The following is an 18,740-nucleotide window of genomic DNA, read 5'->3' as shown; positions in this document are numbered from 1 at the left end:
GGATGTCCTCAAGGGCTGTTGGGTATTAAGCGCGCGGTCTCCGGCGTCCCCAGACCTGGCTTCAAATTCAGCCCCCACCGTGGGCTCGCAGTGTGAGTCTGTTTGTCCATCTGTAAAACAGGGTCTTACCGACCCCGCAGGGTTGGTGTCAGGTGGAGCCAGATGATACTGCCAAGTGCTGAGCACGCGGCCCGGAGGCAGGGTGGGAGTTTCCATAGAAATGCTACCAGGGAATTGTTTCCCAACGCTCTAATGTACTTTCTAATTGATTGGTTTTGTGTCATTCTTAAAAATTAAGTTTTAGGGGCGCCTGGGTGGCGCAGTCGTTTAGCGTCTGCCTTGGGCTCTGGGCGTGATCCTAGCATTACAGGATCGAGCCCCGCATGAGGCTCTTCCGCTGGGAGCCTGCTTCTTCCTCTCCCACTCCCCCTGCTTGTGTTCCCTCTCCCGCTGGCTGTCTCTGTCAAATAAATAAATAAAATCTTTTTTAAAAAATTAAGTTTTAAGAAGGACGCTCAGGTATGCATTTGCTAATATGGCGGTCGGGAGGAGAAGATCCAATATCGTTAAGTAAAATTCAGGGCGCAGGTAGTGCGTCCTTGTACTCAAGGGACGGTAGGGCCTGAACTTAAGGAAGTAAGACAGGGTGGTGGGCCTGACCCAAAAGCCCCAAATCTCCCAGCCCCGCTAGGGGAGTCATGTGATACTTGCCCTTCCTCCTCCCCATGTCCTTCTTCTTGTCTGTCCCCTTCTTCCGATTTCATTTCTCTCTTTTGCTTCTGTTCTCCAATTTTTTCTACAACAATCATTTCCTCAAGTTCAGTTTTTAGCTGAATATTTTGGAAACGCAGCCTAAAACGTACTGGTTACATGATTGACTAAGGAGGGGGGGGAGGGAAGGGAGTGGAGGAAAGGAATCTGGCCACACTTGGTCACTGCTGAATCCCAGTGGAAGCGTGCTTTTGGGCTATGTTTGAAACTTTCTGTAACAACATGGCAAAAACCATGTTACACTCTATGGGCCTGACAAGGACAGATCATTAATATTAAGTTAGGAAAACAGAGTGACAAGACATGTCCCATACCCTGATAAACTGAGAACAGACTGGAAGGTTTTAAGAACCAAAAGCAAATAGTGATTTTCTCAAAGACAGCAGGATGACAAGTTCTCGTTCCAATTTTGCAGAATTAACATCACATTCTGGGTTAAAAATTTAAAAAACAAAAAACAAAAAAATCCCAGCTGTACAAGGCTGTGAAGCACAAATGTATCTCAGAAGTCTGAGTTGGAGGGTAAAGTCAGGAAAAGTGAAGAATATCTTTCTCCTTGGGGAGGCTGAAAGCTCCAGGGCAGAATGGGAGGAAACCGTCTCCATGGAGCGTGCATATCCTCCTCCTAAAGCTGAACCCAGAAGGACCCTGGGGAAATCCCTCCGGAATCTGCTCCGGAAGCAGCTGGGAGGCTTGTGATAGGGAGAAGCTGGCAACCCCCAGGAGACGGATGACTTTTCTGGCAAGCACAGGGAAGTCAGCAAATGCTTCACTCTCAGCTGGGAAACTTGATACCAAGTTAAGATTTGGAGCAAATAAACAAACCCCAAAGGTCCATAGCAGGCTGGGAATAAAAGTACCTGTAATCTGTATAACAAAGCATTACTATTTTTAATATACAAAGAGTTTTTAGAGATCAATACGAAAAAGATAAAATCTCCTGAAGAGAAAGGTAGGTAAAAGCCATGAACATGCAATTCACTTAAAAAAACAAAAACAAAAAAAGCACAAACATAAAAATGGCCAATAAACATATTTTTAGGTTCAGTGTAATCATTAATGAAATTCAAACTAAACAATGAAATGTGACTTTTTTTCTTTTATGAAATTTTCTAGTGTTTGGAAAGGATATGGAGAATATGCACAAATGCTGCTGATGGGAATGTAAAAAAAAAAAAAAAAAAAAAAAAAAAAGCCCAGCTTTTCTGGAGAGGAATGAGGTGGAAGTATGAGGGTTATAAAAGCCCTGAAATGGTGCATATGCTTTGACTCCGAAATTCTGCTAGTAGACATTTATCCAATGGGAATGAGGACAAGGTGGCCAAAGACTCAACGGCGGAATGTTCCAGGAGGAGGCAGTGGGCAGAGTCGCTGGACCTCGGCACTGGAGCCTGGCTGCCCAGGGCAAGTTCTTCTCTGAGCCTCAGCTTCCTCATCTGTAAAGTAGAAAGTGTCATCAGGATGTCAAAAGACATGAAATGCCTGGCACATAATAAATGCTCAGTAAATGGAAGCCTAGCAAAAGAAACTGAGCAGAAAATTACAAGCACCCAGAAGATACAGGAGCCAAGGAGAGGAATAAAGTTTCACAGTAGAAGCAAAAAGCAATTCTTAAACACACAAAATGGTGCTTAATCTCATCTCAACAAGACATGCTTATAAAAATGACAACAAGATGCCATGATTCACTCAAAGATCTGAGAAATCCTGAGTCAGCTGGTAGCTTTTGCTGGTGGGGAAATGGGCCACCTGCACCCAGGTGAGGGGCACCAGGCAGCACCAGCCTAGTGGAGAGTGTTCTGGAGAGTGCTGCTGAAAAGCCAAACACAAGTGCTCGAAACCCTGAGATTCCAGAGTGGGGGATGTGCCCACGGAGACCTGCACTTGCCTGGAAAGTATGTACAAGGTCATTCCCTGTAGCACTGACAGTTTGAGAGACTTGAAGCAAAGTGGCCGTCACTGGTTAGACACTGGTCAAATAGAATAAGGGGCCCATTTGCAATCCCTCATCCTCACTTGCGAATCCCCAAATATTCTGACACCCAGAAGTCTTTCTAAGACAGTTTAATCTCCATTTATCCCAGCACGTGTCTATATTCATCAGTTTATCTACAGCGATCGACTACGACGGGAGGCTACCCCAGATCAGCAATGTATTTGCGTGTTAGTTAGCTGTTGCCGTGTAACAAAGGACCCCAAAAGTTAGCAGCTAAAAACAACACACATTATCTTAGAGTTTCTGTGGCTGAAAAATGTGGGAGCTGCTTAGTTGGGTGAGTTCATAAGGCTCTCACAACAGCAGTACACAAAGGGATTGAGCTGTGAGCTGTTCCAGAATCCTTGCACCTGCCCAGGTTCTGAACATTCAGATTATAGCCGTGCTGCCCACCGGTCTGCTTCTAGTTGGCCCAGTTGTTTTCTGCCCCATTTCGGGGAAGTCCCCATGACACATTTCCATCTCACGGCTGGAGCTGAGGATCCCTGCCCCACCAGGGGCGTCAGCCTCAGCTCTACAGCCATCTACTGCTCCAACAGAGAGCTCGCTGCAGGAGGAGCCAGGTTGCCCTGGCCCTGAGCCTAGCTCCCTATACCCATCTCCCAGAGCAGCCCTTGCTTGCTGGTGGACCCAAGGCTCCCAGCGCCACAATCTCCCCTCTCAGTGTTGGGAACTGGGAGTTGCTGGGAGACACTCCATGGAGTCCTGGCGAGAAGAACTGGGACACGAATTCCTATGCATGTCAGAGAGTACCTCTGTGGCCCAGACAAACACTGGCTTCTCATTGCCCTTTTACCAGGAGCTTGGCCAACCTGGCTGGGTCAGGAGAGAAGGTATATGCTGTCCCATCCAGGAATCCATACTTATAACCATCCCTTACACCCCATGCCAGGCCCTCCTACCCCCCAACAATTCATTGGCATGTCCCAAGGGCTTGTGAGGGCCTCACCTACTCCTGTCTGGTCCCATGGGGCCTCTGAGCAGCTGTCCAGCGTGCAGGACACGTCACTGGCACCGAGGGCCTTTTTCAATTCTAAAGTGAGAGAGAAACCCTTGGACCCACCTGGAGATTCCATGCATTCTCTCAGAGAAGCCACAAGAAGGCAAAGTTTGGGAGGAAATGTCTCAACCAGGAACCCAAAACAAGTGGTTCAAATGAGCCTCTCCCCACGCCTGTGCCCATGGCAGACATTGCTAGCCGATCCCCACACCTTCACTGAGCCCCCTGCCAGCCGCACCTGCCAACACAGCACTCCAACCAGACATTGCAAGTCAATTAAAGACGGAACACCACTAAGGACATGTAAACCTCTAAGAACAGAAACTCTCTGAACTTACCTGTTTCTGGATTTTCTTTTTTTCCCCGAGTAAAGAATAGCTTTTTCTCCGTTTAAAATGCCCCTTCTCTAAGGGAACTTAGTTCTTATTGTGTGGATACCCAAAGACCAAGGACATCCTACACTTACTTCCTGGCTCCCAGAACCGTACTGTCTTTGGCCTTCTCCCAAGGAAGGGGAGAGCTGCCTGAGTCCACTCTTTGCCTCCAGGACCATGCCCTCAGCCTCCTCCTTGGCTTCCAGTCTGGTCACTGTTGCCGTCTGCTCACACACCCTCCATGGCTCCCCGAGTCCTGCTCGATAAAGCCTAATCTCCTCTGCCTGTTATCTCAGGCCCTGCACGCCTTCCCCAGCAGCCTCCAGCCTCCTCTCCTTCCATCCTCCTTCATGTCCTCTGCATCAGCCACGTGGATGCCACGACATTCCCTCAATCTCACACGGCTCATCCCAGCACACATCTCTGCAGTCTCAGGCATTGGGTCATGAGCAAACTGATGAAGAAAGAAGGAGAAGAGATGGTCCTGGAGCCACTCCCCAGCCCAGAAGATCCAAGAACTCTGGGGGCTTCAGTGTCAGCCCAGAAAAACAGGGAGTGGTTGCTGAATGAATAAATATAAATGTCTTCCCCAGTTTCTGAATTTTGCCTCCTTCCCCTCATCCTGAGAACTCCTACACACCCCTCACAGCCTTGTTTCAATGCCCCCTCCTTTAGGGAACTGCCATTACTGCCCCTCAAAGACTCACTCAGGCCCCATCTGTCCCAGTCCTACCCTCTGTCAAAGGGCTAGTGTTAGCAGGAAGTAAGAGGTGATGGGGAAGCTGGTAGAGCGTGGTACACACAGCCAGGGGTCACCAGGCTTCCTTGAGCCATAGGGGAATGGGGCTCACCTCCATCGATCTTCTGCAGCAGGACCCCCTGGACAATGTCTTTATAGATGCCCTCGATGGTCAGGGCCGGGCTACCCACGGCAAGGACATCTCCTTCGAACTCAAGCAGCTCCTGGAACAGAGGTGGCTGAGGGGCTGTGCTGGCGGGGAGGGCTGCAACTTTGATCCTGATTAGCTGGGGGTCCTTGAGACTCAATTTCCTCATCTCTAAAATGGACTCCTTGATGCATATTCCCTCAGGTTGTTGTGGGGATCGATGAGACAGGGCACATCACATCTCAATGGGAATAGGGCAGGTGTCTCTGCAAGCCCTCCCACCCACCTTCCTTGGCGAGAGGATCTTGTCAGCAACTGAGGCAGACCCCCCGTCGATGCCCCTGTGTGACCAGGCCCCTGTGACCTTCTCTGTCACCTCCTTCCCATGCCCTCACTCACCGAGTTCCAGCCATACGTGCCTCCTCACTATTCCTCCCACACACCAGACACCGTCTGACCTCAGGGTCTTTGCACGTGCTGTGGCTTCTGCCAGGACCGCGCTCCCCCAGGACATGGCTCATGCCCTCAGTTCACTGCTCCTCAAGTGTCATTCTCAGCGAGAGCTTCCCTGATCACCCAGCAAACCCCCCAACACCCACACATTCCCTCTTTGCCTCCTCCCTTCCCTGAAGCCCATGTCACCCCCTGATATATGACACCTGGGCCCCCACCCCAGCTCTCCAATGACAGACGCTGAGCACTCTTGTGGGAGAAGCAGAGGGCATTGCGGGAGCCCAGAAGAGCCATCCACCCCAACCACAGGGCTGAGGGAACAAGAGTCTCTTATCGTCACAGTGACTCCAAGGGACGGAGCACTCTGCCCACTTTATAGAAAGACACAGACACTCCGCTGTCCTCTAGGATGTGCACGCGCGTGCCCCATCACTCACCACCTTGCAGCCCTCCTCCAGCTGGCGCAGCGCGAAGGGTAAGAATATGCGGAGCAGCCACCCACGGACGAACTTCCTCTGCGCCGAGCTGCCGTCCGACTGGAATTTCTGCCGGAGGCACACAGCGCCGGTCCAGTGGCCACCGGAACACCCAGGCCCACTGCCATGCCCTCCCTCTGGACCTCACCTTCAGCACGCGCCCCCGGACTTTCTCCAGCCGCTGGGCAGCCTGGGTGCAGTCCAGGGCTGTGGTCAGACACTGGTCCGCCAGCTGTAGGAAGGTGGCCACGGCGTCGGCCATGAGCTGCAGGAAGAACATCTGATAAACCTCCTGGGAATCCACTCTCTGGCCTTCTAGACCCCGCGCCTACCTGGTTGACCCTTCTCAGCATCCAGACTGACCCGACCAGCCACTTTTCCCCAAGCTCCTTTTTGTCTCAAGAAACAGCATCCCCCTCCACTCAGGACCTGGGAGTCATGCAATCAGTGGGAACCTATGTGTAATCTAGCAGAAAATGCCCTCCCCTTTGGAGGGTGGGGCCAGGGTGCTCAGTCTGGGGAGCAGAGAGCTGGTCGGAGTTCAGCTTCCTTGGCTGAGTGCTCTTGTGCAGTGTACAAATTGAACAACTGTACCAGGCAGCGCTTGGTCTTCTCAATCCCTGTCTCCTTTACTCACCATATCAATTAGCGGGTCCCATTCCCTTGGCCTTCAGAAACACCCCACTTCTCTCTACTAACATCACCATCTGGTTCAGGCCTCCTTCTTGCCTCCTCTACTCCTGCCCCCAACAGCCCCTCTTCCCCACAGCGGGTAGGGCATCCTAAATCTTGAATCTGGTCACGCCCCTCCCCTGATCACATACCTGCTGGGGCTCCCCATTGCCCTCAGGACAGATCCTGGCCCCTTAGCCCCATATTCAAGTCCCCGACCCATGTGCCCATCCACCTTGCTGGCACATCACCCACCTTTCTGCCCTCGCTTGAAAGCTACAACCCAATGTCTCTAAATGGCTTCATTTCCCCCATATGCAGACTCCCTCACCTCCCAGTGCTGATCCACACTGTTCCCTCTACCCAGGACATACCCCACCGCCATCTTCCCCCTGCAGCCTCAGTTCAGAAGTCCTCTCCTCCTGGAGGTCCTCCTTACACTGGAGATGAATCGAGCACCTCCTCAGGGCTCCCATAGCAGCCCGTGTGTTCCCACCACAGCCCTGTCCGCCACATGTGCGCCTGGGGAGGGAGGCCAGGTCTGTCGCTCATCACGGTCTCCCCAGCACATACTTGGCACCTGTTCGGTAGACACTGCTGCCCTTGCCTCCATCAGCCTCTCACTCCCCCTCACCTGCTGTGCGAGATCCTGAGCCCCAAACACCAGGCTTTGCGTTCCAAAGAAGCCGAATGGCACCACCAGCTGCCCTAGGCGCCCCTGGCTTCGCTCAGCCTCACAGTAGCAGGTCTGCATCAGCTCTGGGTCCCACGGCATCTCCCCAAATGAGTAAACCTGGGCTCCAATGGCAGGCAGGTGAGAAAAACACCATCAGTCGATGGAAAAGCAGGGCCAAGGATCTTACAGCCAATTCATAGTAGGAGAAATGCAAATGGAAACACATTGCATTCAGTCATTACCCCAAAAATGCATAATAAAAGTAACAGGTATGGTGTGATGGACATAAAATGGTAGAACCTGAAAAAATGGATAACATGCAGCGCTGGCATGACTGAGAGGAAATAGGCACACTCAGCCCTTGTCACACCTACACCCACCACCCGATGCCCTGTCTGTGCTGGGGAGCTCTGCGGCTGCAGAAATGGAGTAATCCAATATGGTCTTTGCCCTCAAGGAGCTCACAGAGAAGTTGAGGGGGATAAACTATAGACAAACAACTCCAGGGGTGTGTAAACCCTTCTGTGAGGAAGGACGCACAGTAGCTGTGGATGCAGAGAGGGAGCAGGGAAAGTTCCTGGAGGATGATTATGAAATGGAAGCTTAATGAGTTGAAGTTTTCTTGGCACTTAGTAGCCCTTCATTTAATATCAGAAGAACCGCATGGAGCAGAATACACTGGCTTAGGGGCTGGGGTGGGCTCTGCATGGAGCAGAATTCACTGGCTTAGGGGATGGGGTGGGCTCTGACAACAAAGAAATGGGAAGAGGAGGAATTTGAGGGTAGGTGACTCCAGACTCATGTTGCTAAAATGCTACCCTTGTCATTTTACTCCTCCCCTCAACCGTGTTTTAAACTGTGCCCCCAACGACCATAGCATGGTGGTCTACAATAAGTAAAAAGCAGCCTAGAACAAGGTTCAGAAAAGGTTTTCAAAAGAGCTTTTCAAACAAAGACGAAAGAGTTCACGCAAGTCTTCGGTAAAGTTAACACACTGCCCGTGCATCGGATGAATACCCCCCCCTCGCCCCCCGCTACTGGAGCTCACCTCCTTGCGCAGCTGCGTGCCAGAGGAGCTCCCACGCAGATGGCGGGACAGGCGGTCCATGCCCTGAGCTAGGAGGCTCTGCACTGCCAAGAGCACGGCTTCCGTGGTGCTCAGCAGCTTTTGCGTGACCAGGGACAGCTGTGCGTCCACCTTCCCGCGCAGGCACGACTCCAGAGGGCGCTGGACCTCGACTGGGAGTGGAAGGCGGTAGCCTGGGTCTCCTCCACGAGGTGCTCCGCAAAGCAGGTGGAGGCGGCCCTGGGCTCAGCGTGAGGAGGAGCACCCTCCTCTGTCCTTTTACACCGGAGAAAACTGAGGCTTTGAGTATGGCAGCAATCAGCTCAAAGTCGCACGCCCCAGAGGCAGCGTCCGGATTCCAACTCGGTTCTCTTGGTTACTGAGCGGAGTGGGAGCCTCCGCCATCAGACCGGGATATTCCGGGTTAAGTCTGCCCCAGCCTGTGCCTCCACCAGTCTCCCGACTGGGTGTCCCTCGCTCTATCCCTAACCCAACGCCTTTCCACGCCCCGACCCCCCTCTTAACCCCGCCTTTGTCTCGCAACTTGGAGCCTCGGCCACGCCCAGACTCCCACTGATACCCAGTCCCATGTGCCCGCCCTTTCTTCCCCCCTTACCCCACCCCCGCCCTGCCCTGCTGGGTCTAGGGTCCGGATTCTCGGCCCCACCCCTTACACCCACCCTTACAACCACCAGTTTCCCCTTCCACCCCTCAGGCTCCCGGCCCCGCCCCTGCCTGCCCAGGCCCCGCCCCCAGGCCTCACCCTGCAGCCTCCCCACCAAGCGCCCTCGCTGCCGCAGTATCTGGTCCACGTCGGGCCGGATGGTTTTCTCCAGAACCGCGAGCAGCTCGTCCTTTTCCGGCTGGAAGGCGCGGAGCCCGGCGGAGGCCCCGGCCAGGACGGCGGCGTGCACTGCGTCTAGGAGCTGCCCGGCCCGGCCGAGGGGACCCCACACGGGCCAGAGGAGCGAGACGGGGCCGTGATGGGGCGGGGGTGCGAGAACAGAGAGACGGAGACGGAGACGCAGAGAGACGCGGAGAGTTTAGGGGACAGTCGCGAGGAGGGGGAAGGTGGGCCCCCGGGTCCGGCCCCCATTCTCCTCTGCGACCCCCCCGCGTGTCCCGGCCCCACCTCCGCGACCCCGCGCCTACCTCGGTCCAGGCCCAGGCACGGTTGCGGCTGGCCCCCCGCAGGCCGGGCAGGGTCTGGGCTCGCAGCGCCGGCAGCAGCTCCCGCATCAGCACCCCGGTCAGCACCTGCGGGAGAGGGGGCCGTGGGCGCCGCGGCGGGCCTAGAGGGGTCCCGGGGACGGCCTGGGTCGGCACTGACCTCGGCGTCCGAGCCCAGGGTCACGTCGTCGTCGCCAAAGTGGCCTTGGTGCTGCCGATAGAGTCTTACGGCGTCCAGGAAGGCACGGGCGGCGGGGGCCTGACTTCGTTGCAGGACTGAGGGGGCGGCTCCTCAGTGCCAGCCCACTCCTCCCCCGCTCTCACCTCCGCCTGGCTGCCCAGCGCCCAGCGAGGAAGCCCTCCACCTCCTCACCAGGTCCCAGGAGGCCCAAGGCTCACCCATCTCAGGACCCTTGCACAAGCAGTGCCCCCTCTACAGGGAACACGGTGCCCCAGGACCATCACCCGCCCCTAAGGCACTTACATAATACGGTTTAGGAAAAAGCATCCGCTGTGGACAGTCACAGCCCAGGCTGCACTGCAGTCCCCTGCTCCCCCTGTACTTTGGTACAGTTGTTCACTCAACAACCGGCTCAACATATGTGTCGGTCCTGTTCCCCTGCTTCACCTGGTTGGCCTCTTATACTTGTCAGACCCCAGCCTCGTCATCCCCCTTCCGAGTAGCCCTCCCTGATCTCCCCAGCTAAGCTCCCACGGGCCTGTGTCCCCATTGCAGCCCTGGTCACTTGTAAATGCCTGTTGTCACTTCTGTCTCCCCCCACAATCCATTTCATAAATAAAGAAATGAGAAACTTAGACACAACCCCATAGCCAGCAGGGGCCGAGCTACCGTACCTCAGACTCCAAGACCCACCGCTGCCTCGCGTTTCCCAGGACCCACCTGTGCCACGAAGCCGGATGCCACCCTGTAGGGCTAGCCTCCAGGCACGCTGCACTTCTCCCGTGGCTGCAGAGAAACAGAGGTGCCGGCGGAAGGGGTGCTGCAGGAACAGGGGGAAGTGCACCGGCATTTCCAGGAGGGGGTCAGACTCTCCCTGGGTACGCTCTCCTGAAAGCAGGCAGAGGGGACTGTGTCTTCATTCACTCACTCACTCCACAATCATTCATTCACTAGAAGAAAACACCCATGAAATGCTTGGAGGGGCCCCCGGCGTGGGCAGTGGCTCAATAAGGATGAGCCGTGTTATCATAATTGTGCTCTCCTTATTCTAGATCAGTCCCAGGGGAAGGTGGGCCCACGGCAGACAGACATCAGCAATCCATCCCAGCATTGTTCCCCAGCCTCAGCATCCTCCTTAACCCAGGGGCCTGGGCAGCCACCGTGAATCGAGCTGAGTTGTCATGTCTTTTGAGCCCTGCTTGCCCCCGGGGGCTCAGCCAGGTCCAGATTCAAACCCCGCCAAATCATTTGTTAGCTCTGTGTGTAGGGTGCAGTTTTTCTATGTATACCTGGGGTTTCCTGCCTATAAAATGGGCTTAAAAGTGATACCAATGACCAGTTGGGAGGACTGTTGGGGGGGGGTGGAATGAGTGAATTTCTTTTTGGTTGATTTTTTTTGGGGTGTCGTAAATCATCAGGGTTTGGTTCTGATTTCCAGAGTGATACGAGAGACCACAGTAAGATGCAGTAATCTGGGGCGCCTGGGTGGCTCACTCATTAAGTGTCCACCTTCGGCTCAGGGTGTGATCCTGGTGTTCTGGGATCGAGCCCCACATCAGGCTCCTCCACTGGGAGCCTGCTTCTTCCTCTCCCACTCCCCCTGCTGTGTTCCCTCTCTTGCTGCCTGTCTCTCTGTCAAATAAATAATAAATAAATAAATAAATAAATAAATAATCTTAAAAAAAAAAAAAGATGCAGTAATCTGGAAGGTAGAAATCCCTGGTCACCCCAGGCCTTCAACAGCAGCCCACCCTCCAGTGCCCATTTCCCCACATGTTCGCTGACACCAGGTTTTCTTGTTTTGCCCTTGCTACTTTGATTCTTGTCCAATGTTCGAAGTCTTCTCTCTCTGATGAGAGTGGATATTTCTCTTACTAGAGCTGGGGTGCTCACCCACAGGAAATACTGCTCCCAGGGGATACCTGACAATGTCTGGAGATATTTTTGATGGTCACACCTTGCATGTGTGGGGAGGGTGCTACTGACATCAAGTATGTGGAGGCCAGGGATTCTGTTGAACATCCTGCAATGCACAGGGTGCACCCCCCCCCCAGCAAAGAATGATTTGGCCCCAACTGTCAACAATTCTAAGGTAAAGAAACCTGCCCTTGAGGTCCCAGGAAACTTACCTGAGGAAACTGGGCAGAGAGTGTCCAATAGGCGGAGATATTCACGCTGGGATGTCAGGACAGTATACCCTGTCAAGGCCATGGAACCCAGGGGATGGCCCCCATTTTCATATTCCTACGAAAGGCATCCAGAGAACCAGCTTGGGACAGGTCTAAACTGTGCTTTTCACATCCCAACTGTGGGATTGGGGGAAGGTTTAGGGTTAGCTAGGGAAGTCCTCCACCCCCTCTCCCTTCCTCCCTGTAGTCAAGCACCCAGCACCCACTATGTCCTAGGCTAGTCCTAAATATTATATGAGGATTATCTCATTGAATCTTCACAGTTCCATGTGGCCTGGACCACTATCATGCCATTTCACAGAGGTGGAAACTGAGTCCCACGGGCACAAATGACCCACCCAAATTCCCCAGCCAGGTGTGATGCACAAAGACCTCTCATAGTTTCGGCCTCAGCTCTGCTGATGACCATGAGTAAATCCCTACTCCTGGCCTGGACCTCAGTTTACCTACCCAGCCCAGCAAGAGATGGTCACCCATTCCAGGCCACTCTCATAGAGACCCTCAATTCATACTAGGTAACTGAAGAAAGGAAAGAGGACCACGTTGGGAGCTGGACCCCAAACCCATGCTGAGGGGAGTGGGATGGTGAGGCCAGAACGGAAGGGACAAGAGCCACTTGCTTACCTCCCTGTGGCTGAACCACTCTAGGCGGCCATCCCCACGAAGGACACAGAAGATCGGCTGCCACCGAGGCGGGTGACCCCCAAGCTGAGTCAGAGGCCCTCGGTGCTCACGGACTCGGGGAAGCTTCTACAGAAGGAGGGACCAGTGGGTGTCAGGGGCACAGGCCGGTGTCCCCATGTCCAGACCACCTAGAAAGCACCCTCCCCATCCCAGGCCCCACCATGTACAGGGAGCTCAGGTGCTGCCACTACGGCACTGTTCCCCTTTCTCACATGCTAACAGCCCTTGCATGGGACACTTCCAAATACAGACTGGCTTCATCTCCCCACAGCCCCGGGAGGCAGACTCTTGGCCATCCCATGTCACTTGGAAGCAGGCCATTCGCCACTTGAGCCTCAGAGGAGACCGCAGCCCTGGCCAAGGTCTTGATTGCAGCCTGTGAGAGACCCCGAAAGAAAGAACTCAGAAGGCTGTGTCTAGATTCCTGACCCACAGCAACCGTAAGATAATGCACGTGTGTTGTTTCCGGCCACTGACGGTGGGATGTGTCGTTTCGCCGCGGTCGCTAGTTAATACAAGAGGGATTGCTGGGTCACGGAGCCAGTGTCGTTTGCCTTCGAGCAAAACAGCCAGTCCTCTGTCCACAGACCCCTGCCTTGGGCGGGGTGGGACATCACTTTGTTTCATTATCTTTGTTGCTCTTCTCACTACCTGACCACCTGAACTGTGCGCATGTGTTTCATCACTGGGTCCCAGAGCAAAGCCCAGTGCTCAGACGGTGCTCGATAAATATTCGATGAATAAATTAACTGTATTTGTGATGTTTTCTTTCTTTCCTGGGGAGGTAGAAACTCAGGTGTTTGTTGAATGATTCTCCAAACTTTCTGTGAGGTCTGAGATTTTTCATAATAAAATTGTTAAAACATTGTTATGGGGGGGGGGCGCCTGGTGGCTCAGTCGGTTAAGTGTCTGTCTTTAGCTCGGGTCATGATCCCAGGGTCCTGGGATCGAGCCCTGCGTCTGGCTCCCTGCTCAATGGGGAGTCTGCTTCTTTCCGCTTGTTCTCTCTCTCCCTCTCTCTCGCTATCTCTGTCTCTGTCTCTCTCTCAAATAAACAAATAAAAAATTAAAAATAATAAAATCCTTAAAAACATTGTTATAGAAATGATAATAAGTATATTATAAAACGTGCAAACTGAAGCAAGGGGAAATCCCCCTCCTCGAACCCCAATGTCAACTGTGCTCGGGCCCAGGTGGCCAGAACCTACAGGTGGCAAATGGTGCAGGTGGGGATGACACCTGGGGTCCCGTGATGCCCCTAGCGGGACAGGGAGAGCCCCAGGTGAGAGAAAGCTCTGTGTTCACGTGGCTGGGGAGCCTCCAGCCCAGGGCAGGCACAGCTGGGAAAAGAGGCATCTGAGAAAGGTGGGAAAATCCAGAGCCCTGATTGGGGCAGGGGACCCAGTGTCCGTAACCAGCATGGACTCCAAGTTCAAATCATGCCTTGCTTCTTCCTGGCAGGCTGACCTCAGGCAGGTCACCTCACCTCTCTGTGCCTCAGTTTCCTCACTGGTTGAAGACCCGTTTCCCAGGCTGGCGAGGACTGGGGGAGTGGTACAGGGCACGTGGAGCCATTTGTTGGCTCAGGAGACAATCTGGAGCTGGGCCAGGCAGCTCCACGCTCTTAAGTTTCATCGACAAACCCTTCTTGAGCTCCTACTATGTGCAGGCACCATGTGGGCACAAGGGATATTGGGGGAGGTGGACAAGGCCTGGCCCCCACCCTTGCAGGGCAGACAAGTGAGGGAGGCAGATGTGTGACCCAAGGCTTCCCTGGAAAAGCAGCGGGATGGGGATCCCAGAGGAAGCACCCAACCCAGGAAGGGGCTATGGTAATCAAGGAAGGCTTCTTGGAGGAAGTGTGGCCGGAGCATGAAGAACCACAGGAAGAGAGCACCAGGCAGAGGGCACCACATGTGCAAAGGTTTGAGGGTCCAACGGTCATGCTTTGTGCCCAATAGACAAGGCAAGATTGTTCCACCTTCAGACTTTTTGCATGGGCTGTGCCCTCTGCCTAGAATTCCTTTCCCATTCTGGCTTCCAGATCTGGTTCCTTCCCATCCTTTACATCTCAGCTCAGAGGGTTCCTCCCTGCACCACAACCTTCCACTCCCAACACTGCCTTTCATCTTGTCTTCATAGCACCTATCAGAAGTCATCCTGCATCATGACCTGTTATGTTTGCTCATATGAGCTCATTGTTTGCTCATTTCTCCCCCCATCAGACTGTGAGCCTGGGGGGGGGGTGCAGAGCCGGATCTACCCCCACCACTGCTGTGCCCCCCCATATCTAGCCTAGGCCATGGTCTGCAGTAGGTGCCCAGTGAATGTTTGTTTAAAGAATGAATTTTTAAGTCTCCCAGATCTTGGCGCCCCCTAGGGTAAAGACGGAAGAAGGGCCCCAACTGAGCCAAAGTCCACCCCCCCCAGCCTCCCTCACTCAGCACCCCCTCCTTTTGCGGCACCCACTTTACTGCGCATCAGCTGGCATCCGGCTGGCTCCCGGGGCCCCAGCTCCTGGGAGATCTGTTGCAGGACAGAGGCGGCCAGCTGCCCGCGGTAGCAGGGCAGGAAGTTCCTCAGCAGGGTGTCCACCTGGCCTGCAGGGGCAAGGGGACAGTCAGGTGGTGGAATCAGGCCCCGCAGACCTGCCTGGGGGAAGGCAGGACAGGCAGAGAGGCCACTTGTGAGCTCCCGCCATCACCCCAAAGCCGCCCAACAAGATGTGCTCCAAATTCCACTCACCGTCCAGACTGTTTCTATTCACGTCGGGGCAGGGGGTGGGGGAATTAAGTGACTCAGGCTTAATTTATAGCTGATGCACAATAAACTTTCATTGCACAAAGCATACAATCTGATGAAATCTGACACCTTTGCACACCCGAGAAACCATCACCCCGATCAAGATAATGAACAGATCTATCCCACCCAAGTTTCCTCTGGTCCCTTCCCTGGGGAGAGTTTCAGAATCTTTTAAAAGCCTCACCCTAGCACGAGAGAACGTTCTGCATCCTGATAGGAAGTGATCACACAAATGTTAAAGTCCTTCGCGCTGTTCCCCTGTGTGCACTTGGCTGTATGTAAGACATAAATCCATCCTGCTGCCTGGAATGTGGACCCAATGGCTGGAGCTTCAGCAGTTATTATGTGCCATGAGATGGTCTTAGGCACAGAAGCCACACATGGTAGAACCATGATGCGGAAGGAGTTCATGTGTCTTTTACCAGGCTGCCTGCCACTGTACCTCTTTATAGGCGTGAGAAATAAATCTTTATCTTGTTTAAGTCACTATAGAAAAAAAAACCCAACTTGGCATAGAGTAATTTACTGAATCCTTACAATGGTTCCATGAGGTAGACATTGTTGCTATCCCTGTTTTACAGATAAGAGAATGAGACCTAGAGAGATAAAGCCATTCACCCAAGGTCACACAGTGAGTGAGGGCAGGGCTATGGTGTAAACTTGGATGGTCTGAGTGTTTGCAAGACACGCCACAGGCCTGTGTAGGTGTTTCCCCTACCTGGGAGACTCTTCCCACATCTCCTACCCGCTAACTTCATCACAATCCTCCAATCCTTGGTGGGCAGTTATCCACCCCTTCTTCTTCCCCCAACTTGAGGAACCTATGGGCTTTCCACTGTGCTTATCAGTCAACTGCCATTCTTGTAATGATAACTTGATCTTCTTTCCTGGTCTAGATCATGAACCCAGGAGGGTGGAACCATTCTCAACCCCACTGTGTCCTCAGTAATCAGCACCCAGTAGGTCCTCAACCATGTGAGGGCACCAGCCCCTCCTAGTCTTGAATCAGAAACTGAGCCTGTTTCCCCCTGCTGGTCCCTGCCCACCTAGGAAAATCATCCCAGGAGATCTGGCTGGGCCACGTCTCACCTGGTCCCTAGCCCTCACCCTGAACCCATGTCCCGAATGGGGTTACCAGATTTACCAAATAAAAACACAGGACACCAATTAAATTTGAATTCCAGATAAATTAGTTATCATTTTTCAGCATAAGTATACTCCCATGCAAAATTTGGGACATACTTATACAAAACAAGAATATTCATCACTTATCTGGAATTCACATCAGTAGGGCACCCTACTACTGTCATGTGTCTGACACCCTTAGCCTGAATCCCACCTCCCCCCTCCCACCCTGCCCCATGCTGGCTCACCCTTCAGGTGCTGCTGCTGCTGCTTGTCCAGGGGGCTCGAGGGCCGCCCACCCATCCTGCTGCCGTCTCTAGGGGCTCCCTTGAGAGCAAAGCAGACACTCCCTCCCCTCCCACAGCCCCCAGGTTTCTGGGATCAGGGACACCCCAGGAGCAGGGCCGCCGGTGAGGAGCTTGAATGCTGCTGAGACCAGAGCCTGGGAAGCCAGAGCATGGCCCCTGTGTGAATGTGTGTGTCGGGGGTGGAAGGGAATGCCCACCCCACCCCTGCCCTGTCCTGCCCCGCCCTGCACCTGCGTCCTCCTGGTTCCCCTGGGGCCAAGGCCTTCGGAACTGCTGGTTTCTGCAGGGGCTGCCAGGGCAGCCCCAGGGGTGGGTTGGGGGTATGGAAGCCTAGAATCCTAGCTTTGGAGGAGGGATGCAGGGCTGACACCAGGCAGGACTGGCAGCAGTTGGTGTGTGGGCCAGGGAAGGCGGATGGACAGGGACGGGGCGTCTAAATCCTGGTGTCCACTTCCACTGTGCCTGGCCCCTGATGGGTGACACTGGGTTCTGAGAGGATCCAGCACTGACCCAGCAGCCCCCAGCAACCCCAGACCGGGGAGGCAGAGCTGGACAGACACCCCCAGTTTCCGGGGTCAGTGCTGGAGCAGGGGGAGAGGGTGGGGGGCTGTTGGTGTGCCATAGACTGATGTGATGTGTCCCTTGTGTTCCTATTTTGTCAGCCTGTCCTCCATCAACGCACACATCACTGGACTGGGTCAGGTTAGTTGGACCTCCCTACCCCTTCACCTGTTTTTCCAGTGCCTGGCAGAGAGCAGCCCTGTTTGGCAAAGGAAGGGAGAGGGAAGGAGCAGGGATCTGTGCTCCAGGCTGAAAATATGATCAAATGGGAGTCTCACAGGCTTTCAGATGAGGGGAGTGTTGAGTTCCAGTGGCCAGAATGTGGATGTGATGGCTGGAGCATGTGCAGTCCACCTTGGACCATGAGGTGAAACCCACACAATGACAATGGCACAACTATGATGTAGGACCCGGGGAGGGGGGTCCCCGAAGAGTTGGTGACATTGGTCCATTAACCCTGGGTGGCCTCCCTCCAGAAAAAGAGTTAACCCTCTATTTTGTTTAAGCCGCCAGGAACATCTGACCAATCCCCTCTCAACAAACATCACTCCTTGCCAGCCTGAGTGTCATCCTTGAACTATGTGCCAGGGATGCAGAAGGGGGCAAAATAGACCACGGTCCAGCCCCCATGGGCCATCAGTTGGCACACCAACAAGTGTCAGGTAATGAAAAAGGTAGAAAACTAGAAAACTAGAACAGGAAGAGATAGAAAGTACCAGGAGTGGAGCGAGATCAGGGAGGTGATGTTGCACCAGGACCTAAAGCAAGTGAGGGCCCACACCATGCAAAAGGCTGGAGAAAAAAGAATACTGGGTCATGGGCACAGCACACACAAAGGCCCTGAGGTGGGAATGTGTTTGACAGGTTCCAGTAGAGCATGAGGTGGGAAGGTGAATGAGGGGCAGACACGAGTAGCTCTGGAGCAGGGAGAGCTGCAGCTACAGGGAGAGGGGTGGAGAGGTGACACGCCTGAGGCACCCCACGTGGGGTCCCCAAGCCTGTTTCATATGTCCCTCTGCTTCTTGGCACCCCCATTCTGGCTTCTGCCTGAAACACTGGGGTCACAGCCACCTGCTGTTGCCCAAGCTGGGCTGCTTTCTCCACTTTTCTTCATGTTTCCGCCCTGGCCCTGTCCCACTTCCTCACTCGCACATCTGAGTGACCAACCCAGACAAGATGTTGAAGGAAACTTCACTTTCTGTGGTTTTGGCTTTGGGGTTTCAACCCCCACGGCCTGATCAGGTTCCTCTGCAGGATGCCCCCAGCCCCCAAGCTTGGCAATGCTCAAGCTCAGCTGAGGGCCCCCATGAAGCTCACAGGTGGGCCATGTGCAGTCACGCTCTGGGAAA

At 53.9% G+C, this 18,740-nt stretch overlaps 1 protein-coding gene across 1 annotated transcript; it reads right to left on the bottom strand.

The window, feature by feature from the left end:
* Positions 1–1,641: 1,641 nt before the first annotated feature.
* NIBAN3 (niban apoptosis regulator 3) lies at positions 1,642–16,825 on the bottom strand. Its single transcript, XM_026500488.4, has 15 exons — positions 16,771–16,825; positions 15,065–15,195; positions 12,536–12,661; positions 11,852–11,966; positions 10,443–10,610; positions 9,702–9,817; positions 9,524–9,628; positions 9,135–9,297; positions 8,354–8,544; positions 7,264–7,422; positions 6,106–6,222; positions 5,919–6,026; positions 4,993–5,104; positions 3,717–3,800; positions 1,642–2,207 (listed from the first exon to the last, which is right to left on the bottom strand). The coding sequence occupies exons 1-15, from the start codon at positions 16,823–16,825 to the stop codon at positions 2,101–2,103; spliced, it is 1,857 nt and encodes a 618-aa protein (XP_026356273.2). The 3' UTR covers positions 1,642–2,100.
* Between the last annotated feature and the right edge of the window lie 1,915 nt (positions 16,826–18,740).

Source organism: Ursus arctos, unplaced genomic scaffold (assembly GCF_023065955.2).
Source record: "Ursus arctos isolate Adak ecotype North America unplaced genomic scaffold, UrsArc2.0 scaffold_14, whole genome shotgun sequence".
NCBI classification, from domain to species: domain Eukaryota; kingdom Metazoa; phylum Chordata; class Mammalia; order Carnivora; family Ursidae; genus Ursus; species Ursus arctos.
This window is presented reverse-complemented; position numbering and strand designations above follow the sequence as displayed.